Here is a 24,663-nt window from a genome sequence, read left to right as displayed (position 1 = left end):
TATGTCTCCAAAATAGGCCGATACAGAATTTCGATCCATATAAGGGGATTTTTCAATCGTTTAGGGGATTTTTTCATGTGGATGGTAAAACTATGCAATCAAATAATGAAGTTGTTGATTCATTTAGGGGAGAACTTTGTAATCAGCTGTGGACTTTCTGTCGGAAATTTGACTCAATCTTCTCATAATATTTTTTTTTTTTTATATTTTCTATTCCACTATTTATTTGAAAATTTAGATTCCACGGGTGACTCCAGAAGAACCATTTAATATATGGATCCAAATCCTTTGTGTTCCATGTTTCGGTATATACAGCACTACAAGAATGAAAACAATGCATAACAATACACCAAATTTTGCAATTGCTTTTTCCAATGCAATTATTGCATTGCATACTTTCAGGCGTAAATTAAACACTAGCTATTAAACGCTTTCCTAAGAAATTAAAAGGCCTGTTTTAGGCACTGTTTTAACAGAGATAGCGATAATACATGAGTGTATTTTTTTTAATCATTTGATAAAAAAACATAAAAGTCCCATTTACATTATTCGTTCTCGTAGAACCGTTCTCTCCGCTTTGACAACCCTGCCTATTACCCAGCGAGCGAACGATCTACAAGGGAAGGCACGAAATGATCTTAACCACAAAAGATAAACGCAATGTGAGTGAGCATTGAGCAGGGTTACTAAAGCGGGATGAAATAATTTTAGCTTAATTCATTTCAAAACTTTCGAAAAGTAGTTGAACAAAGTAGTCATCAAACCGTTTAAAAAGGTTTTAAAATGTAAATACACTTCACTAAAACTCTGAATTGATAGGAGCTTGACAAGAAGCAAGTAAAAACCCCTGTCTTTCGCTCTCACTCTCTCTCTCTCTCTCCCTTTTTCTTCCCAACTCTCACACTCGCTGTAATAGGTTCCGTGGAGGTATTTGGAGCCTGCAGAACTGTTGCACTGGAAGGGGCAACTGTTTGGCGCTGGCGAGTCTACCGCGAGAGCCTACACCGCGATTCAATGTCTCACAAAAGCTCGTCGGCGTCGGATGCGTCGTGCCGCGGTCTCGTTCGAAAGTTACTGCTTGTGTGCTCGTGTGTTTGTTTGTGTGCGTGTTACAAATGTGCAATAGTGGTTGAGTGTCCTGCTCGGTCGTAATAGCGCGTGCAAAAGAGGAAGAACAACAACACCGCAACAGTGATCCTCTCGAGACCGGGCACCACCGGACCGCGGACGGTGACGGTGAAAGATCGCTTCGGGGCCGACACCAACACCACGGTTCTACCGGAAGCGTATAGCGTGCACGTTGCGGAGAACATGATGGCGTCCAGCCAGCACGAGATCGTCAACCGGTGACCGAGCGTGGCGAGATCCGTTCCAGTTGCATTGTCGTCCATCCGTCCGTCCGCCCGTGATTACACACACTCGGCGCAAGTGACGCGTCGCTTCCTCTGCTGGCTCTGTGTGCCGTGCTGGTTTTGTTTTGTTTTGCTGGCGTCCGATCAAACAAACGCCTCCCATTCCTCCGTGAAGCGTGACGGTGAAATTGCTAGTTTTCGGTGTTCTTCGGCGTGATTCGCCAGTCAGATTTGTATGCACGCGAGTGCGCGAGTGATGTGAAGGTGAAATCAAGCACAAAGTGTCCCCGTTTTTTGTGTTTCAAAGTGTCGTGCGTTGATTTAACAACAAAAAAAGCAATATCAGAAGGAAAGAGGGTTATTGTGCAGTGCGCGTTTGAAGTGTGTGTTTGATCAGTTGATCTGTGTGGCGAAAACGATCATGCAAATAGTCGTTGTCGACGGCAGCAGATTCTAGCTAGCATACCTGATCCTAACCTTCTAGCAGCGGGCTATTTCATCACCCAATCTCATCAACACCGGGTAAGTGTAGAAAGAGGCAACTAATTGGCATCACCATCACCACTACCGGGGCTCCCATACATCCAGCCAGCAGGCAGCAACAACTTAAGCAAAAAAAATCCCCCCGGCCAAGCCCAAACTAGGCAAGGCTTTTAACGAACGAGACTCTTCTCTTTCGCTCTCTCTCTCTCTCCATCCCGACGACTAACCTTTAATGACCACCCTCACGAACCCTCCACGAACGTCCAGCGTGCGATCCCGGGGTACGATCGATGTGTGATCCTCACTCCCGGAGAGTGAGAGAGATTCCGGTTTCTTTTCCCTTTTGCTTTCATCCGCCAGATTTACGATCGACACGGCCCAGCTTCCAGGCGTCTGCCGCGAGAGGACGCTCCGGTCGACAGTGGCCAAAGTTGATGGAAATGAGTGACGGGATTTTTTTTTTGTAAAGAGTAATTAATTTGTCAAGTGTCTTTGACACTGACTGGGTCGGTGGGCCGATCGGACGGATGGAAGTAGAAATCACTTTTCACTTTCTTTGGGAGTTTGGTTACATCGAAACCATAGTTGGGGAGAAGTTTCCTGGTTTCCATTTTTGGGAATTTTTGTGTGTTTGTGTGATGGACAGTTCCGTTCAGTTGCGTTTCCGTCCGTCCGCTTTGAATTTCCGTTTTCGATTCCGATCGCTAATTATTTTTTCACACGAACCTCCCGAAACTGAGTTATTCCTACCTGTCATCATCATCATCATCCAGCTTGAACCTTTCGCAGCCTTCGCATTTCGTCATCAAGCGTCAACACGACAGACCTTGCGCACAGGTCTGAAATGCGAATAATTATAATTGTGGAGAAAAAATGCCTCCTCCAACGATGAGCAACAAACCGCAGGAGCATGGCCAGGTTGGGTTTGTTTATCCATTCGATGCACCACCATCTCAAAAGCCCGCCCGAGGGTTGATCGTGTGTCGATGATGCATTCGCTCTCAGCTACCACAGCATTCCCATCTCACACACACACTCGCTCTCTCTCTCGCTCTGTCTCCCTCGAGTTTGGGGACAATGTCATCTCCGGGTATGTTGCAGCCTCGCTATGCTGCTTTCCGAGCAAGCGAGGTGGCCTTTCGTGTTTTCATTCCTCGTCCGCGATACACTAGTATGAGCTCCGGTTGTTGTTGTCGCTTTTTTTTTTAACATCCCCACTTCTGCCACGGCAAAGGTTACGACATCTCATCGGCTCTTGCTGTCGCTGGTGCCGTTGCTACTATCTCACTCACCACCAAGTGGTTGGTTTTCCCAATGTTTTATTACGCCAGCGCACCGGTGCACATAACCTCCACCACCATTTTTCCGCGCAATTGACGCAGAAGGGTCGGGATCGTATGCGATCTATACGGCCATTTAATGTGCGCTTGCGGGCGTCACTATCGCATCACTGCTGTTGTAGCTGGGGCTACATACATTTGATGGGTTTTACAGTTTGCCACCTTATTTTGCACAACAAGATCACTTCGATCGCTTGACGAGAATATGCTCCTTTTAGGCGAGAAGCCCAATGGTAGATAAAATCCTTAGGAAGAAGAACAACAAGCTCGGTTGGAAGCTGTGGGCACACTAAATTCATGGACGACGAGGACTCTTGATAAACGAGGCTTCTTGGCTTTTGCCTACTAGATGAGATTCGGTTCCATGTGATAGACCCCCAATTCTGGTGCCCAACGTTGGTGCACCATAATACACTTCTTCTTTGACACTACACCCTCGAGAGGTCTCGCGGCCTGCCATTTCTGGCTTTCTGTGACTTGATTTTACCCGTAGCAAAGAAGTCAGCCCTGCGTACGGGAAGGCGGTCTGGATGGGATTTAAGACCCGGTCCTGCTGTGTGAAGACCGGTGCCGTTATCGCCTCGACCTGCAAAAATCAACTTTAATAAAATTTAACATTTTTAATTTAAATTATTTACTGTTATGGCATCAAATTAGTTTTTTCTTCTTCCTTTGACTACATTATCATCAGGTATTTGCCTATCATTTCTGGCTTCCCACGACTTAATAGAGGTAACAACCGCTTCGCAGTCTTGGCCTGCTGCAGCAATCCTCGAGATCACCGTACAACTCATAGGGATCGTCAATCTAGTGCCTACTCAATTTTCAGTCCAAGACCGTATAGTTGTCAACAATTGTCCCTGTTCGATAGATTTATTGAAAACAATCGTCGTGGTGTTGAAATAGAACGTCACGTAAAGGAAATTCGAATCTACAGATAAGAAACCTTCGTGAGGTATTGAAGTTGACCTTTACAACAATATAATAGTGAATCCTGATTTCCTTTAAGGGTAATAAGCAAAATTAACAGTAAGAACCTACTATTGTACATGCTCTGTATCAACATTGCTCTCTATTAAGCATTGCAGATGATATAATGGCTTCTTCTTCTTCTTCATTGGCCTTACGGCCTATTAGATCATGCCTGCCATTTCTGGCTTACTAGACTGAAGATAATGATACCACGTAGTTGGTTAGTCAGTCCTTGCTACGCGGGAACGGTTCGGATGAGATTTGAACCCCGGTCCTGCCGTATAAGGACAGAGGCCGTTGTCGCATCTGCCATCGGGCCGCCACTATAAGGTCTTTGCCTAAAGTGTTAAGACGGGCAGTTGAAAGCTACGGCTATAAAGTCTGTCGTTACAAGCTTGCTTCCGTAGCTAGTCTTGGGTATACAACTAACATCGGCTTAGCGCTATCGTGTCTTATTCTTGAAAACTTGTGACTTAAATAAGCCATAGCTTAATGAGTCTGTGGAATGAGTCGATTGAGGCGTCCCAGTGGTTAAGTTCCGGCGGTTGTGATCATTTACATAAAAGAGGTAGCATCAAATCTCATTAAAATCACATCCTAGTACTTAATAGGTTATCCAAAGTATGAGTAAGTATTGTTCAGGAAATCAAGTATCGCTGATCATGATCTCTTGAAGTTTCTTAAGCAGTTGTTGAAATATGAACGACATTGTCAATGTCGTTGAAGACGTTCAAGCCCATAATAATCAGAAGAAAAAGGCTGCAAATTGTTATACATTTTTTGAATGTTTTCTCTGAAAACTTGTATTTTTGAAAACAACTTTGAACCCTACTCTACTTCCTCACAGCAGACCACGAGCAAGTATTTCATTACCCTTCGTTTCGGTCTATTCCATCAACAAGCTGCTGATCTGATCGATCCGGCTCCCATCATGCATACATGTACACACGGTACCGGTCCACGTCCCATGACACGATTGCATTACAAAATTGCCTCCGGCTCGCCGCCACATGCCACAACACAGCAGCGGGCTCGAGCGAGGTCGGCAGGGCCAGTGATCGCTATGGAACGCTTTTCATCGCAGCGCCACCGATTCAGCAGCTGCACGCGATCGTCGTCGGTTTGGTTGGCATTTTCTGTGTGTGTCTGTGTCTGTGTGGCTGAGACTGCCTTCGAGCCGGTCGATCTGTTATTGTCGGGCAGTGTTGAATGCTACTGCACCACCACCTACCACCGCTCCTCCCCGGGGAAGGCCGTTTTTGGACGGTTTTCCCACACACATGCGACGATCACACCCGGTGGCAGTGCAGGCTGGGGAGGGACCCGTTCAAGGATAATTGTGAAATAATTGTGAGACTGAATTGTTTGAAAATTTTTGAACAAAACCTCACAACTACAGCTTCTCTCTCTCTCTCTTGCACTCTCTCTCACGAGATGTGGCGTTCTCCTTGTTTGGATTTGATGCCCTTTCGCGGTGATCGTTTATGACCTTTTGGCGATTCATTCAGCAACGGTGTTCGATCCACGGTGTGCAGTGCAGGTTGCTGATCCACCTGTGCGCGGGATGAGACGAGTTTTCCTTTACCCACGTGGTCGTGGACGTGCTTTGACAGGTGAGTTCTCGCTGTCGGTTCGGTTCGGTTGTAACAATTTGCTCCGCTTCACATGACATGCTCACGACGTCAAGGATGAATCGGTTCGGCATTATGGGGTTCGAATTTTTGAGCTATTCTTCACAAAGCGTATTGAAGCACTGTGAGAAGCTCTTGTGCTCACATCCCTCAAAGCACATCATGCTACCGTACCTTATCAATTACGGCGCTAGTGTCGATGGCAGACATCATCTCATTTGAGGCGTACATATCAATAACCAAGCCTTAAAGTACATTATCGCCCGGTTCCGCTAGCCGATCTGGTTGCCGACTTGGAAAGCGGAAATCCCCATTTGGATTTTGTGTGGTGGTTGGGCATTAATTTTTCCCCGTCGGTAAACAAAAAACCAGTCAAAATTCGTTACCTTATCGTGTACGACTGCGCGACTGTTTGCGGCGGATTTTCGCTTTCGAACCGCGCGATGAAGGAAAGAGAAACGGTGAACCGCAACACCGCAGCACACCGTCGCTGGGTAATGATTAAAGTTTCTCTTTGCAGGAAAAGTCAAGCATCAATGTGATCGGCGTTCGAGGGGCGGGTTGTTTGTGCAATGCAATGGTTATGCTTTTGAAGGGCGTGTTTTTCTTTAAGACTGTACTACCTTTGGGAATGTTACAACAATGTATACTTTTAGCATGAAAAACAGATAGGGATTATGTGCTGAAAGGCAACAATATCAGCTAAGTGTTTGAGAGAGAACTGTAAAAATGTATATTTAAATTTGGATAGATTGCGTGCAGGACATTTTGAGGCACGATTTTTTTTTAAGATAAAGAAAGACAATTACTTATGATTTTCGAAGAGCTGTCTGTGAACTGTGGACTATTTTATATCCAGTCTGTTTGATTTTTAGTTTATGAAGGCTTTGGGACAGTAGACTTCAATCGACGCTTAAATGCAAATTGTCCACTTCATCCCGAGCCTCTAGAGCCGATGCGTCGGTTTGTTGGAGAATGTTCTCAGAACAACATTGGCAGAACAACCTTACCACTCATCTACAGGACCGATCCATTAAACCAAAACGATAAAAGGGTGATCACTAGATTGTTAATAAGCCAAACACGTCTAGGTTCTGTCTCGTTTCTTTAACACGGTGCTAAAGAGGACCTAGATGCGGAAATTTAGGGGCGATCATGTTTTATGAGTCGGAAAATTGTCCTGCCATGTAATGTGAAGCTATGCTATGCAGCACAAGCTTACCAAACGATCGAGCAGGCAGCAGAAAACCTCGAATATGTAGGAGATAACGCGGCCAAAGCCAAAGTCTTGGTGGTAACACCACCACGGCAGTCCTGTTGATCCTATACTGATGAACATGAGCGATGATGACAACTTCAGTGCCGATCAGATTTTCAAACCATTACAAACTATATTTCTACTTACTTACTTATCAGGCACTACAACCGCTTTGCGGTCTTGGCCTGTTGCAACAATCCTCGATACCGCTCACGGTTTAGCACCGTCGTCTGCCAATCCGTTATCCCGGCCGTTCGGGCGGACGCATCAACACCATCACTCCATCTCAATTTGGGCCTACCAAGCCTCCTCTGTCCGTGTGGACGGCCTAAATGTACTTTACGAGCTGGGTCGTCCGGTGTCATTCTCATGACGTGATCAGCCCACCGGAGCCTGGCGAGTCTGATTCGCTGCACGATGGTGAGATCATCGTACGGCTCGTAGAGCTCGTAATTGTAGCGGCTCCTCCATTGTCCTTCCTGAGCATCTTCCTCTCGAACGTGGCCAAGAGGCCAATGTCAGTTTTGGACAGAGTCCATGTCTCAGAGGCGTATGTGAGTACTGGGACAATAAAAGTTCTGTACAGTCCCAGCTTCGTCCGTTGCGACAGGTATTTAGAGTGGAGAAGTTTTATTTCTACTAGCTGTAGTTAGCTACTAGCTACTAGCTGTAGGCAAAACAAAATTTGGCAAAAGCATCCTCAAGATCGAGAAAAACATCTTCTTGGGGTTCGATCTTCTTAAGGCAGAATCATAACAGTGATCAAATGATACCAAGAATCGATTTTTTGGCTGATCCAATGATAGGATCGAATTACCATAGCCTCAAATTATATCTTACAACAAAAAAACCTAGTCGATGCGTTGAAAAGCGGCATCATAACCTCAATTTTACGATTTTAGAAACTTGAGTGGTCTTATTCTATTGTTGGTAACTGTATATAGCTGTTGAGGTGTTGGATGTTGACAGTGTAGGTAGTTACCTAACATCTATACTCCTAATACTCCCATACGTTATTTCAGCACTGATTCTATCCAAAACTGACGCACAATGCCTCTTAGGCACGTTCGAGTGAAGTGGACAATGTGGAGCTCTCTGAGCTGTATGATTAACTCAATATCATACACAGCACATCGAGTAAGGCTTTGCCAGGCTCCAGGGGTCCTCCTGAAAAGGACACCGGACAACCCAGCACGAAAAGGTTTATGAGACCCTCCACATAGGTAGTGGAAACGTGGTAGATCCAAGTTGGGATAGCTTTAGGTCGTTCAAGCGTCCGCCAGAAATGTTGGGATAATCGATTGGATAGAATAGTTATTTGTACACCAACATGAGAATCGTCTATAAGACATTTAAATGATCTGACCCTAACGCGACATTCATCAACATGATGGAACCTCTAAAGCCTATGTCAACAATCCTGTAATTATGAATTATTTAAACGAAATTGAGATACAGTTATGCACGAAGGAAATGAATGTACTTTTCGCTCCTGTGTTATTATTAGCAACTGGATACATTCGATATTGATTTGTTCCAAATCGGTCGTATTGCAGCTTCTATGTCTGATACAGCTTCGTAACGTACACTGGCTCCTTTGAATGACAACCATGTATTGCAGCTAACGTTAATTTCCTTTGCTGACCAAAGTGTTTCACATTAATTTATTAAACGTAAAGCTTTCTCAAAGGGTTTTCGTTACACAATTTTATGTAGTAACAACACTTCACTCTATCCCCTGCACCCTCCCACATTAAAAAGCATGAAACTGCGATTTGTTTTTGTGTTTGCTTGTTGTTGCTGTGCTGCTGCTACTTTCCTTTTCTCCACGCATGTTAACGTTTCGCTCGATCGGTTTTTACTTCAAACAAAACACCGGCCGATTAAACGTTCGCCCCCACAGGCGCGCATGTAATATATGGATCGAAGGAAAATTACAAAACGGTTTCGTTTCACCGATCGACACAACAACCACAACAGAAGAGGAAAAAAAAAGCAAAATTAGTTCAGTGTGTGACGAAAACTCATTCACTGGGCTCCACCTAATCGAGTTGTGAAAACGACTCGGCCCCAGCTAAAGGTGACCACCCACCCAACCCGGCGTAATAATAAGCAACTGAAAAAGAGGCTTTAAAAAATCACCCAAATAAATGGAAAAATAATACAGCTGCAACAACAGCCACGTCGCCAAGCATGGGTGGGAAATTTTAAAACCACCTCATGCCGTGGCCAGCCAGTCGATGCAGCGGTACAGCATCGCGAGCGAATTAATGCAACATCTCAAGCTCGACAAAAAGTGTGAACGATTGTGACGAAATTTGCACAGACTCACAGTTCCAGTATGCTGATCGTAAAATTTGATCAACCGTCTGAAGGGCGATGGTTGGCATGGTGTTGCGTTTAGATTTTAATTGATCTGAAACTGGTGACAAATTGTATGCTAATGGAAAAGTAACTATGTAATAATGATGCAAAAATGTAACCTCCATGTGTCTAGGCTTCCATTTTTAAAACCCTAAATTAAATGATATATCTTCAGACAAAAACAAATTAAAGCTCTATTGTTACTCTTATGATTGCACGAAGAATATCGCGACTCTACTAGACTATACACGCTCTGTATTGTTCCCTGGTTCAATATGCCATGAAGCACGCTAGTACGGCCTGAAGTCCTTCTATAGTTATATGGCCGGCGCATGTAAAAACGAATGAAGCCAAGCTCACTCGATTGCAATATGGATAATCCCCTGGAAGGATGGACTGCTACTGGTCTTTCGCACGAATGTAGATGTTTATTGTTAGATCTCCAATTTCCATTTTCAACTCTTCATGGAACATCCTAACATGTTTTGCAAGGTCCCAACAGCTTGGACATCCCATTTAGAGCGATCCCATTAATGCAATGCACGAGGCGTTTCATAATGATTTCAAACTATTCGTATGTAATTTGTCACAGGCCGCATTTGTTGGCGTCTATGTGTTGCAATGTATAGAAATTGTGAAACTTTTGATAGATTCATGTAGACAAATGTCCGGTAAAACGAATTTGTTATTGCCTTCATTCAGTAACTCCTTCGGCCACTACAAAAGATGATACGGCTGGCCTGTTGAAAAGCGGGCCTCACAAAGCAAGAAAAATATCAATATTTTGTCTGATTATCCCTGAACAATTGTTTTGTAAAATATTAAACGGTCACAGGAAAAAGTTTGTACTGACAAACAGTTTTAAGATACCTAGAAACATCACTACGTCACTACGAAAGATCACCCGGTACGGTGGTAGATTCGACAGCGGTGCCGGTCTTCACACGGACCGGGGCTCAAATCCTATCTGCGCCGTTCCCCCATAGTGAGGACTCACTATGACGTAGAATAACTCTGATGAAAGATCGCTACCTAGAAACAATTCTTTCTTACTTACTCGTCAGGCGCTACAACCACATTGCGGTCCTGACCTGCCCCATCAATCCTCGATACCAATCCATAATCCAGGCTGTTCTTGCGGACGTATCAATGGCATCACGCTATCTAATTTCAGACCTCCCATGCGTTCTCTGTCCATGTGAATGGTCTAAAAGGACTTTAGGGACTGGGTCGGCTGATGCCATTCTCATGACATGATAAGCCCACCGGAGTCTGGTGGGTCTTATTCGCTGCGAGATGGTAAGACCCTCGTACAGTTCATAGAGCTCGTGAGCCAAAAAATCCCTCTTAGCATTTTTTTCACAGGCTAACCGCCTGTGACAGATTTTCATCAGTTTTAGACAGAGTCCATGTCTTAGAGGCGTATGCGTGTGTTAGGACTATAAGCACAAAATGTTGGTTGTTGGAGATTTGAGCAGGTTCTATACAGTCCCAGCTTTGTCCATCGAGACATGTATGTTGAATGGAGAAGTTTCCTCACGATGTAGCATAGCTGGTTGTGAGACAGCACCCTTGCGCGTAGCTCAACATTAATGTTGTTGTAGGTGCTGTCTTTTGACCCCAAATTTTGGGTGAAGTTTTAGACAACTTTAGAGGTGCGAGCATCTGCCTGTACAGCACTCCTGCGTTAATCAGTATTTCTTAGCGAAGAAATAATTCTGTAGAATTTTATACAAACAAACCTTAAATCAAGGATTAAATACAGGATTTCTCTAGAACATCTAGTATTGCTCCAGCGTGTTCTGGATACTGCTCAAGATGAAGCTGAGCCCGTGAACTATGGATTCAACATTGAACTGACGTATGAAGATCAATTACTCAAAATTTCTGTAACCTAATAAACCAACCTCATCTTGAACGGTAATGAGAGCGTGCGACAGAGTCCTGCTCTTGTATTCTGTGCTTGTTTAGATTACGGAGGCCTTTTTGAATCAGAATACTTTATGCGACTCTTGCCTGCAAATTGTCCACTTCATAGGGAGATTAAAATAGTGCAAACTCCAAATAACTGCTACATTCTACAGTACTAATAAATTAATACTAAAGAAATTGAAACAATATAATGTATTTAATTAATACTACACAACGCAGACGATTGACTCTTGGCCTTAAGGCTGAGATTAAAACATGGGTAGTATGAAGCGTTGGTGCTCTGAAATTATGAATTTAATTAAATTTAGCATTCTTTAAACCAAATAAGTTTTTGGTATAATCGCCTGAATGTATGCAATATCTTCTCTTTCGCGATATAATAGTCGCTGATGTGGGTTTGAGGAGTTCCGATCCTCCCAACCAAGAATAATAAAGCATAACAAATGTTGGCCTAATTACGCTACGAAATGAATAACAATTCTCATGTTTTTCATCCCGTATCACAACACAATTTGCTGACGGAAAGGAAATCGGCCAGAATTTTCCATCAGCGGTTTATTGTCTTCCTGCCTAATTCATAAGCGTGAACCGTTGATCTCTTCATCGGCTTCGGCTTCCCTTTTCCCGCAACCAATCTAATGCCCACTAATTCTTCAACACGATCAACCATCCGATAATGATGATGATCTTTACTATTTGCAAGCCCTCTCTCGGAGAGGAGCCCTCTCCACCATACGGCCTTGTTTTTGTTTTTCGATTGTTCATTTCGTTCCTTTCAACCCCTGTCGCCATTGTGGATGAGTTTCCTTGCCGACGGTGGCATTATAATTATCCCTCGCGCTATGATGAGCCCTGCTTCTGCTCCCTTCCAACGATCCTCAGCTCGCGTCTACCAAGATTTATTCGAAAGCTTGGCTGGGCCACCCAGCCGGAATATTCCACATACTCCACCCCGGGGGTGCGTAATGAGCGCTGTGGCGGCCGGCCACGAATGTGGGGAAATATAACTTTTCCACCGTGTGCGACCCGATCGGGCGCATCTTCATCGCACGTGTGTATGTGTGTGAACAAACAAAATGCCTCCAAGAGGGCTATTAGGACCAAGGACCAGCAGCAGCAGCACTGTTGGTGGTGGCATGAATCCAGTAAAACGTGAATAAACACACTCGTGCACCCAACAACAGTGCACGTCAAGTGCAAATTACGTTTTATTGCAGCATCTTCAGCGCTAAAGCTCTGCCGCGCGAGTGAAAGCCATCGACGACGAGTGGTCTAACCGGGGTGGTTTCAAAATGAATTTAACACGCGCAGATTCGCCGTGTACCGGGTCGTGAAGGTACCTAGCCTAGCTAGGGTCCCCATAATGATGATTTCTTACTGGTGACTCTTCCTTTTCCGTGCCAATTTTTTGTGGTTAGTTTTTGTTCAATCAAATTTAATTAATTTTAGGGTTAAAAACTTAATTAAAACCACGACACAACTCACCCACCGCTGTTGATGGCGGCCTAGGTCTAAGGGTAAGCTCGCTGTGATGTGTTAATAGAAATCATCTTGGAAGATCTTCATTTAGTAACCCTGAGATCATCTCATCATCCTCGTCAGTAGTGACCGTGGCATTTTTCTCTAAGCGGTTGTTTTTTTCTTGTTTAGTCTAGCAAAAAAAAACCCCAAAACAAAAGATTTTAATCACTGAACCGATTCTCGAACGGACCACCGAAAAGTGCCATCCAAAAGCTGGTGTCCTTGGGGCTCAAATTTTCCCATCGAAAGAGAAGCGAAAAGTATTCACGCCGGTGTGCAAATGTTCCGAAACGGAACGGAATCGACCAAAGTGGTTCAACGAGCTCATCGCTTTAATTCGTTTTCCCTTGCCCATCTCCGGTCGGCGTCGGGGGTCCAACCGTTTGGAGGCGTTGCTGTTTCACGGTGCTAGAACGATCCGATTCAACACCCTGTTTTCCCGACCGAAAATGAGGAAAGGGTGGAATGAGATTTTGCGCATCACCATCACGCATAGTGCACCAGCACAGAGAGCACTCAGACTGCCTGCCCGGTGTGACATTGGAAGTATGCAAATTTTTCCATAGTTCCGGGGTTTGTGTCTTGTAAATAGATCTGGACGTGGACTATTGTGGAACCTGTTGTGGAAGCGTTCACGGCAACGGGATACGATTCGAAACAGTTGTAGCCGTGTTGTAGCTCTACATCGGGTTTAAACTACGCGGGCAGTAATGAGCGGGTTGATCGATATCTGATCGGAGGTTGTAGATCATTGCGCGTTATTCTATTGATAGTAGTGTCCGTGGTTTTGTATGCTATTCTATTCATTGCCTTTCCGGCATAATTTGATATGGTATGGTGTTCCTGGAATACTTCTGTAGTTCTATGAAACCAGAAACAATTTATCATTACGCACAAACGTGTAAACTCCACCGGCCGTGCATTGCGTGTGGAAAATGCTTGGTGTTCAATATTGTTCAATAGCTTTCAGCTGACTAAGAAGCAGTCTGAATGTAGTGACTCAACTTTATGCTGTAATTTATAATGTAAAAAGCAGTACGATAGAACATTTTTTGTACAATTTTACTACCTATTTCTTCGTAAAATGGATTCTCATCAAAATAAAGTTAGTTTGTCTTCAAGCTTTTCTAGTCATGGAACGGTAACAGTTCGTTCTAAATTTATTCTTATGCTTGTTTTAAAATGTTCTGCAAGTATTTTAAGGTCTTCTATGGCACTATAATATGAAGAGGTTATGGTTTCCTTGGAATGAGCTATAAGACCATAATTTTTAGTTGGGATATGTTGCATACATTGTAGATTATGTTTGGGATCTTTTATACTTTTTGAATGGATATTCTAAACCTTTTTGCTCAAGGTGTGAAACGTTAAAACCAGGAGGTCCCCTTTTTTATTATATTCTGGCACATTCTGGTCTGCAAGGCCGTTGGTAGATTTTGCGATAGTCTATATGGCTAAGGCAGTGGTGAGTGAAGCTAGTTAGAGGCTTCACTGAGTGGAATGGCAATTGAGGCCCCTCTAATTGTGATATTAAAGGCCCCCCTAACCGACGAGGCTCCAGGTTGATCCGCCACTGGGCTACGGTCAATAATCTGGAGGTGCCTATCAATTTTCATATTCAATTTTTGAATATACAGCTAACACAATAGGCAAAGCTTCATGGAGACATGGACACTGTCCAAAGATTTCCTCCGGCATGAAATATGTTTAGAAGACACTACAATGATGAAGAACTCTGAGCTGTGCGATGTATGGACGACCCGATGATAGAGACGACCGCGGCGCCGAGCTTCACACGGCAAGACTGGAGTTTGAATCTTTTCTAGTCCATTTGCCCGCAGTGAGGACTACCTATCGAACTTCTTCTTCTTTTTCTTGGCCTAAAGACTTCTTAAGGTCATGTCTTCCATTTCTAGCTTAAAAGACTTAATCAGTCCTCACTACGGGGGTGGCCGTCCGGATGGGATTTGAACACCGGTCCTTGCCTATGAAGACCGGTACTGTTATAGTCTCTTCCACCGGACCGCACCCTATCGAACTACGTGTTATAAAAAAAGTGTGATGCCTTTAGATGGCTGGCGTAACCAAGGAGGTCGTAAAGCCAAGATGAAGAGCTGCACGAAGATATCACTATTTTGAAGCGAGCCACAACCAACAGGTTCCCGGAGACTAGGCATGTCATAAGAATGGCACCAGACGATACAGCCCCAAAAGTCTTTTTGGGCTGTCCATATGGTAAGAAAGAATCTGAATTGGAGTGATGCGAAGTTTTTGATGCATCCACCAGAATGGCTTGAATTTTGACTTGTCAGACAACGGCTAGGCCGTGAACGGTATCATCTACTCTAACAGGTCAAGACCACGATTCGGTTGGGAATGTTCCTAATAAGAGAACTATCCATTACTGGAAATGTCGCCGCTGTTCAGTGTTAATTCAATTATTTTGACCGATCATCACAACGCCTCCATATCTATACAATGCAAAGCACTCAATCCAAACTACATCTGACTTGTTTGTCAACATGCGGTGCACTTTATAAACCATCCACTGGGTGTTGTTTTAGCCTTGTTTTTCTATTTTTTTATAATTACCTGTGAATAATATCCCGCCTCTCAAACCTTCATTCACAGACTGTTTGAAACAATACATCTTTATACAGAACAAAACACCACACCATGATCATGGCAATTGAACGAACCGCCCGAATTGGGGAAAAATTGGCTCTACCCACCCAGAGAGACCCTCGCCGCCCGTAAACGAAGGCAAAACTTGAGCGGCTGGGAACAGGAAAAAAAAAGGCGCCCGTACTTAGTAGTGCCCCCCCACCGGGTGGATAATCCATCCGCGCCTCGCTCCTCTAACCCTCTAACCCTGCTACGATTTTTACGGCTCAGGAGAGATAGAATGCGCACGCTCGCTGAAACGAAAACTATATTAAAAGAATGCAAACAATAATAAAAGCTGAACGAAGCATTATGCTTGATGGGGGAATGGATGGGGTTTGGGGGGAGGTGGAGGAGGTTGCAATTACCCTCCGGCTTTCCTGACATGCAGCTGCTGCTTATTACGCAAATTTTATGCACTCCACGGGCAGCAGTCGCCGCACCGTACGAACGATCGTACTCCAGTTCGCCCTTGCCCAAAGCCAACCGACAACGGCCTGCTTTGCTCCCCATATCTCTCTCTCTCTCTCTATATATGTGTGTGTTTTTGCTAGTGTTTTAGCTTACTGTAACCCGCATGGTTTAGCTCGGGGCGTAAGATATAGAACTGAACGGTCGGTGCTAGTTACAGGGTGTCGGAAAATTCTCGACGCCCCAATGCTTAATGGATGAGATGCATAAGTACACCGGTTTCCCTCATATTTGTGTAATATCGGTAAAAGCTTCAACCAAAAAAGAAAAACGACTAAAAGCTTTTACCCTTAAACGAAGGAAAATGGGGAGAGGGGGCAATTTTCTTCTGCCACGGTACCATCATAAACAAACCCCCGGCGAATAACCTCCGTTTGACCCTCGTACCACCGTAGAACGCGAGCAGAAGCACGGGCAGGAACGGGCGACCTCAACCCGTTACGTCCCTTTTCTAGGCGGAAGAAAGCTTGCGGTTTTTCTGTTTGTGGTTGTGCTACGCAATGGTAACATTACGCCGCCACGCCCTTCCTAGCCCAGCCGCCTCTCCCTCTCCTGAACTTTCCCTGCGTTCCCGGCGGTGTTACCACACACGATCCCAGGCGCCTCGGCGTAGAGAAAACCCGTAAGGTCATAGCCATCGCCGGTAAAGAAAAACATGAAAAAATAGTTCAAGTTGCAGCGATATACGTATACGGCTGCGAGACACAGCCGCTAAACAGCTGATTTGGCGGAGTGATTTTACTGTTTCATAATCTGGACCGGTTCGGGTGGTTCCCGGTGGTTGGATAATATTCTGGATACGCGTGTACAAATGAGCTTGCATGCTGTCGATATGTGTATGTACACCGCCTTAATCCTTGTCGACAATCGATACGATCGAGGTTTTGTTTTATTTAATCGAGTGTTTTGTTAGGCTTTTGGTGTTGACTTTTTAATAGATTTTTATACATTTTCAAATTGATTTTCACTTTATTATTTTCTTTAGTGTCTACATAGTGAGTACTTTAAGCCTATAATTTGAATAATATCTTCTATGGTTTTGATTGTCCATATTTTGTTCAAATTTTTTATTTAAGTTCTACTTTCATACTTGAAGTGTTTGACTATTTCTGATACATTTTTACCAGAAATATACGCAATTTTGACTTCTTTTTGGCTTGAAATTGTATGTTTTGAAATTTAATTATAAAGGTTTTGCCTGGTTTTGCACATCACCAGTGACTGATAATAGACGAGAAGACCTCTTTTGCGCTTCTGATGAAAATATGACCAAATCACAATAAAACAAGATCATCTTTTATTCATTAAGGACTGCCTGGTCGTATTGCTTAAAAGCTAAGTTACAAAATAGTTTACAATTCACGTTGGTTTGGTGGAAACATTTCCCTCCCCAACCCGTGAACGGGCCCCATATCCCGTCAATCGGCTCGGTCGATCCATTGCTTCTGTCATCCAAAATCGCAGCATTAGTTGTATGGTTTGGTAATTTTTGAACTAATACACAAAAATAAATGTTGATTGGGCTCAAAGAAAATTGAGATGCTGATGGGGCTCAAATGTTAGTATAATTATCTCCTCTGTATGGGCGCTAAACCAATGAGAGATCTTGAGAGAACTTGCTTTTACACCGGGATTCTATATGTGACCCTACCCTCTGAACATTGAAATAGCAACAGCTTCAGCCACCAGATTGGCGGTGGATGACTTGACCTTCGGCAGAACTCCACGGTAACTCTTACTGTCTAGTTACATCGCCTAATCTAGTATAGTATGTGCATTTTCGTGATATGATAAACCCACTGGCGAGTTGCTTGAGTTTTTGAGGGAAGAAGATGCTTCGGCTTCTAGTTCGACCGGTTGACAGTCGGTCTCAACATCTGCGCGTATATCAAATTCTATACTGTTGTTGATGCTATGTTTGGTACTTAGGTTAGTCGCTGTTTTGGAATGGTTTAAAGGTGTGATCAGCTGTACCTGTACATACATCAGTGACTCTCAGCAGGATCACTCATCAGCATCATCTAGACTTTTCGCTTCGTTAATCTTCAACGCGAGAGCCACAATCCAATGATGTCGATGTCATCAGCGCATTCCAAGATCTGGATTGACTTATAGACCAAGGTTTCCAATATTTCCTCTACCAAGGCTAGCGTGGTTCTCTCTAGTGGTAGTTAAAAGGAAGGCATTAAATAGGAGATGGTGAAGTGATGGTGGTCACTGTCTTGTCCTACAAATCTGTTAAGTTTGACCGATTAACCCTGAATATAATGTTATTTTTCTACTCGACTTAACGACCTGCTAGGTCATGTCGGCCAACTATAAGCTTACTAGGCTTATTGATACCACCTAGTTCAATAGTCAGCCCTCAATACGAGGGAACGAAAGGAAAGGATTTCCGGTTCTGCCAAGTGAAGATCAGCGCCACAGTCACCTCTACCCCCTGCTGTCCATATAATGAAGAGATGCGGAGATCTTTGAAGAGTGAATCTCTGCCTATATTTTAGACTAAAACAAATGTTTTTTCAAATTGTGTTATAAGCTCTCTCATGTATTTTAAGCGCACCATATCAACCGACAAATAAATTAACAAAAAATAACCCAAAAGGGGGAACGAATCCCAAAAGGTCGCCCGTTTGGCAAAGTGCATAAATCTATCCCCCAAACATACTAATATCGAGAGAAAGCAGCTTGGAATGGATTTTTTGTGTTATGCTGCACGCTGCATAACGCGTACAAAAAGACTCATTTATTATAAATAAGGTCATTCTGCTTTTTTGTTTGCGGCAGAAATCTTTCACAGCCCGTTCACCAGATTTAACCAAAGAAAAATAAAATCTAACTCCGATTGAACCGATATTTCACTTCCCAGAAGAAATAACACTAAATTTTAATGCCCATCGATCGGTTGGTTCGGCCTCGTAACTCATCTCGAACGAAGGGTTCGTGCTGCTTATTTGCCTGTTTTCACCTGGATTTCCTGCTTGCATTCGTGCCGCTCTACCGACGCATAAGGTTCATTAGGTCATCCTAATCGAGTAGGTTGGAGAGACGGGGGGTATTTACGATCGGCCCAGTCGATCCGGCGGAGGAACCGATCGATTAGTCGGTCGAGGAACCGATCGAGCCAGGCGGGAGAGAATGATTCATCGAGCGTTAATGGTACTACCGGGCCCCCAAAAACTGCACCGGATTTCTCCCGCTCGCGATCCTCCTCCTTTCACCTCCCCGAACCTGCTCGAGGGTTGACATAATCGAGCACAGCTCGGAGTGCGGAAGGGTTCAGGGCGATCAGTAGAAGCAAAACGAAGGTTGCCCAACCGGAACCGTACAAGCGTTTTCCGTCCGTGCGTCCGTCCGTTTCGCAGCGAACCTAATCGATCGAAGGTGGGCACGGGCGCTCCATGGAGCCAGCCACCCTAAAAGTAGGCTAATAGGGAGGAAAGGTTTAATTTTCGGTACTGTGGTTCGTATTTTCTTGTGCCTATTACTTCTTGTATTGTTTAATATTTTGGTGCTTTTCAGGTCCGCACAAAATTCCTCAATTTAACGCTTTCCCAATAAAAGTTGAGTCCCCTGCTGCTGCTGACACACATGAGATCATTGCGTCTTCTAGTGAGTGATCGAAGCCTTGGAACGAAAGCAGGCTCACTTTTTCTCCGCATGTTTCGAGGGTTGATTGCATCAAAAAATTGCCATTGTTCCCAGAACCGGGTACTTGCATGGGTAATGCTTACTGGTGCCGCAACACCCGAACGGGTTGTCCTCTGGCCGGGCAAGGTGTTGCGTTAGTTTTGAACAGGTCTCTCGGTGATGCTTTCAGGTAGCACATTCGAGAGTGATGACTCCCAATCATCGAGGGGTCTCTGGGGATGATCGGTCTGGGGTACGATGATGCGCAATTCTCACGCGATTACGCGACCACAGATGGGCTGCCCGGTGGACACTTCTCATCGCATCATCCTCGATTGTTGATGCCCTCGCCCCGGGCCGTGCTTCTCATCTTGTCGATGATGCGCCGCCTGTGAAGATCCCAGAATTGAACAGCCCCAACTACTGAACTACAACAAGAGGAGCACCTAATCATGATGGGGGGAGGGGGAAGGGGGTGTTGGGATGAGAGCGCTTTTTTTCTTCTGTGCTCCCATCTTTTGTTGCATTTCTTTCGCTGGTGGAGCAAAAACACTAAACACCCCCAGCAGTCTGTCTGGGTGGGGGGGTTCCCTGACTGCCTGGGGGTGTGATGTAAGTGTGCGCAAAAAAAAAGGTGAGATAATTAGAGAGCGTTGGCAGATCGCAGACGACGTGGGGCACCTCAGCTCACTAGACCCCGAACAGGTATTATTAGTACAAAACCACAAATCTTCACATCGAACCTTCGGCTTTCGCAGTGTGGAAACGATCGTACGCAGAGCGCGGGCCGAGGGATCGTTCATTGGGGGAGAATGGTGTTTTGGCCGCCCAATTGGCATCCCGTGCCGTTTTCCCATCGATGGCGCAACCTTTCTCGCTACCAATTTTGGAAACTTCGCTTACGCTTCCTGCTGCTAATCGGTCACTGATCACTTCTTCACGCTGCTTTTCTTTCTCTTTTTGTTTGTTCGCAGCAGACTGCATCCCGACAATTTTGACTTCCACTCCCCTTTTCGGCTTTAGAATGGTAGACTACTGTACGAACACTCGATCGTCGGCAACGTCCGGGGGCTCCATTACGACCGCACTGCCTTCCCCATTCCGGACGGGAAAATCACGCCCGGCGCGCGAAAAGTCCTCACTGCACAAATCGTTGGGCGAAGGCACGGACCCGGGACAGCAGGGGCGTGTGCGTACGGTCCGGCTAGTACGGCCCCATCATGGCTACAACCACCGGAATCTACCGATCACGGGGAGCAACTTTGGATTTTCGATACGCGGTGGACTAGAGTATGGGACCGGGTTCTTCGTGTCGGCGATAGAGCGAGACTCCGAGGCGGACCGGCAAGGACTGAAGGTGAGTCGGGAATCGGGGAAAAGATCGTTGTCAAGAAATTCCGATCGAGGTCGCTTTATTTTGCAGGTTGGAGATCAGATTATACGCGTCAATGGATATCAGGTGGAGGATGCAGTTCACCGAGAGTTGGCACAGTTTATTGCGAACCAGGACCGGCTGATCATGAAAGTACGCGGGCTTGGCATCTTGCCGATCAAAGAGTATGTAGAGTTGCGTTGTGCGATCCTCAATCATGCTCAGATTTCTAATGACGCGATCCCTCTATATCTTGCAGAAGAGCAGCGGATCCTCTCACCTGGCACGTGGTATCGTTCGGTGTGTCGCACGACAAACAGGATACGCTTCTGCTCGAGGAACCGTGTGGTGGGCGTGATCTGAAGGTGATCCTGTCCGTTGCGCCCCGTACCAAGCTGGGCTGCGGCATCTGCAAAGGCCCCGACTGGAAGCCGGGCATTTTTGTGCAGTTTACTAAGGAAGGTGGCGTAGCGCGGGAAGCAGGGCTACGGCCAGGTGATCAGATACTTTCCTGCAACGGGCACAGCTTCGCAGAAGCATCCTTTGGTGAGGCTGTCGCAGTCATGAAGTCTTCCCATGTGCTGGAACTGGTCGTGCGTCCGAGCGCCGGATTGGATCTGTTCCCGGGTGAATCAAGCGGTTACAATAGTTCCGCGAGCAGCGTCAACGGTGATCAGAGTCCTTGCTGGGGTGATCAAACGTCCAAACGGTTGAGTATCGTACGGGAAGAGTCTATCTCGCACGATCGGCGACGACTCGCACCGGTGCCGACGGTACCAGAAATCGTAACCAGCGCAAACGATAACCAATCGGCTGTTCCTCCTCCACCGCCACCGCAACCCCGGTCCAATCAGGAGCCGAAGCAGCAGCAGCAGCAGCAACAGGTGCAAAAACAGCAACAGCCAAGGGTCACACTGGCGGGACCGACACGCAAGAAGAACACCACCATCATAGAGTTCTCCGAGCGAGGTGCCATCGTGAACCCTGAAGCGAAACAGAGTGAAACGAAAACGATCATTGTCGAGGTGCACCGGAGCGCATCGGCTGGCTCGATGGTGGTGGACGATGAGTCCGGCAATGGGACAGCGTCGGGCACGATCATCCCTCCTCCACCGCCCCTGTTTGCCGATGCTGTCACTCCCGGTTCGCAACCGTCTACAAATGCAGCACCGACTCCCAGCCCATCGTCTCAGGAACAGCAAGCAGCAGCCGCCGCCGCAGCAGCACACAGCCTAAGCAATGCAATATCGGACGAACTGCGCCGGCGGGCAGAGAAGAAAGCTTCCACCCCGGTCGGATCGGATCCCGCCACCGGACCAGCGGCAGCACTGACCGAGCTTGAAAACCGGCTGAAAGAGAAGAACGTACGGTTGCGCCCGGTAACGATGGCCATATCGGACGAACGGCATACGGCACTGATGGACGAGTTCCGGGCAGTACACAAGCGCATGTTCAAGAATGGGTTTGACAACGCCGAACTAAAGGTGGGTGGTAAGCAATTAAACTTCCCTCGCACGATATAGCCTATACGATTTTCTGTCCCCCTCTAGAAGCAAACTTCCAAACCGAACGCAAACACCACGACGGACCACAATAGTCAACATCCTGGTTCGGACACCAGCAACGGTACGCGAAAATCTCCCAAAGGCACGATGGGCCGTGTGGCGGCGTCCGAGATGGCGAAAGCGAACGGTGACAGTGCCGAGCTGGAATCGATCGAATCGTTCAAGCTGAACAACCCACAGTCACCACCGGCCCGTCCCCCGTCCTACTACTTCTGCCCCCAGGCAACCGGTCCACCGACGATGAAGAAATCCCAAAAACCGATCGCCGTCACGATCAGCGAGTATGCACGGACGGAAGAACCGACCAAACCGACGCGGTTCGACTTTGGGCAGCTTCGATCCGTGACGGAAGCGATTGCCGGTGCCGGTCCTGGTGCTGGTGCTGGACCGGCGGGCATCAAGGAGGGTTCCGCGAACCGACAGCAGCGTCACGTGCCGATGACGTAAACGCACACACACACACATTTCGCTAACTTTATTAATGGTTAAAGTATGGATGTAATGTAATGACCAAATACGATTGAAGTTGGAAAAAAGGAATACGAAGAGAGACGGAAGAGAGTGACCCGATCGAGTCAATCCCTGCATGCTGCATGGTTCATACGGTTTGTTTGTTTATGGTTATACAATATGTTAACTGTATTGTACATTAGTCGTAGGTGATCCAATGTAATTGATCGATTATAAAATGTGATTGTGAATGTATAAAGTCGATGATATTCCCCTAATGACACGCTCCTTAGTTCTTCTATTAAACGCTTTCATTTTTAGCTTAAAATCTTGTGACAAGGTATCCCAAAAGCTTTTCCGGGTAAGTGTATTTTCAAACAACATTTTAAACTTACTTACTAACTTATCAGGCGCTACAATCGCTTCGCAGTCTTGTCCTGCTCCTCAATACCGCTCATGGTTTAGCGCTAACGGTTTGCTCGTCCGCAAATCCATTATCCCGGACGTTCTTGCGGACACATCAAACACCATCTCAGTTTGAGCCTATCACGCCTCATCTGGCCGTGTGGATACTCTTAAAGGTCTTTACGGGCTGGGTCGTCTGATGCCATTCTCATGACATGATAAGCCCACCGGAGCCTTAACAGTTTAATTCACTGCATGGAACACGTGAGTGCATCGGTTCCTCCATTGTCCTGACCAATAGAGGATTTCGTCAGTTTTGGACAGAGTCCATGCCTGTGTATGAAGTCCCAGCTTCGTTCGTTGCGACAGGTAATTCTTGTGGACAAGTTTCCTCAGACTGTAGTATGACTGCTTGACTGTCGAAACCCTTGTTCGCAGCTCAACAACTACATAGGTTGCTTTCGGTACCGTCTTATGACCCCAAGTAGGTGAAGTATTGCACAATTCACCTCTGCAAAAATTAGTGTTTGTTAGTAGAGCCGCTGGTTTAGTTGCGATTCTTTTGGTAACTTTCTGCTACATAGGAAGCCCTCAATTCAATAATGGATTCTGGCATTGTTATCAACGCATGCAGGAGGATCTAGATTGCTTTATAGAAGATGGTCACCGAAGTTTGCACCTCGGAGTCACGGATTGACTCGGAATTTTTAAACTCCTGTTTTATTTTAAAAGTGAAAAGAAGATAGTTGAAAAGGTTAAAAATGTGTAGTAAATTGACAAGCATAAAATAACATGTCTATTTATTATTTTCGTATATTTTACACGCCATTTTTTACCTTTATTAATCAACATTACTATAAAAAGAATGCACTAAAATGTTGTAAAAATATACTGAAATGAAATGGTGGTGGATCAAGCTCCTTGGCCCTAACCATCAAGGCCCTATGCAGAATGAAAGTTGAAGGTCTCCAACCCATCCAATCTGCTGACTGGGCCAGAGGCCAGTTGGAGATATTTTACGAGCCCCTGACACATTCTAGGGCCATCTAAATTAACTCAGGGCCTAACAACCAGCTTACAGTAAAATTCCCCTTGATTCCTTGAAAGCTCGTAGTCCCATGCATCTGCTTAGTTTCTTCTTCCTTGGCACTATACAACCTCGAGAGGTGTCGCGGCCTGCCATTTCTGGCTTTCTGTGACTTAATTTTACCCGTAGTAAAGTAGTCAGGGGCGATCCGGTAGCCGAGGCGATA

The 24,663-nt window shown here is 45.6% G+C and overlaps 1 protein-coding gene across 2 annotated transcripts; it reads left to right on the top strand.

The window, feature by feature from the left end:
* The first annotated feature begins 947 nt into the window (after window positions 1–947).
* LOC118507033 lies at window positions 948–23,292 on the top strand. 2 transcript variants are annotated; one of them, XM_036044982.1, is made up of 5 exons: window positions 948–1,874; window positions 20,596–20,975; window positions 21,042–21,175; window positions 21,250–22,474; window positions 22,541–23,292. In XM_036044982.1, exons 2-5 carry the CDS (start codon window positions 20,643–20,645, stop codon window positions 23,000–23,002), a joined length of 2,154 nt encoding a protein of 717 aa, XP_035900875.1. In that variant the 5' UTR covers window positions 948–1,874; window positions 20,596–20,642; the 3' UTR covers window positions 23,003–23,292. The 2 variants fall into 2 exon arrangements, with proteins under 2 accessions (XP_035900875.1, XP_035900876.1); XM_036044983.1 differs by having other exon boundaries at window positions 970–1,874; window positions 20,593–20,975.
* Window positions 23,293–24,663: the final 1,371 nt, after the last annotated feature.

This window comes from Anopheles stephensi, chromosome 2, assembly GCF_013141755.1.
Source record: "Anopheles stephensi strain Indian chromosome 2, UCI_ANSTEP_V1.0, whole genome shotgun sequence".
In the NCBI taxonomy this organism is placed as follows: Eukaryota; Metazoa; Arthropoda; class Insecta; order Diptera; family Culicidae; genus Anopheles; species Anopheles stephensi.
The sequence above is the reverse complement of the archived record's forward strand: the minus strand, read 5'-3'. Positions and strand labels throughout refer to the sequence as shown.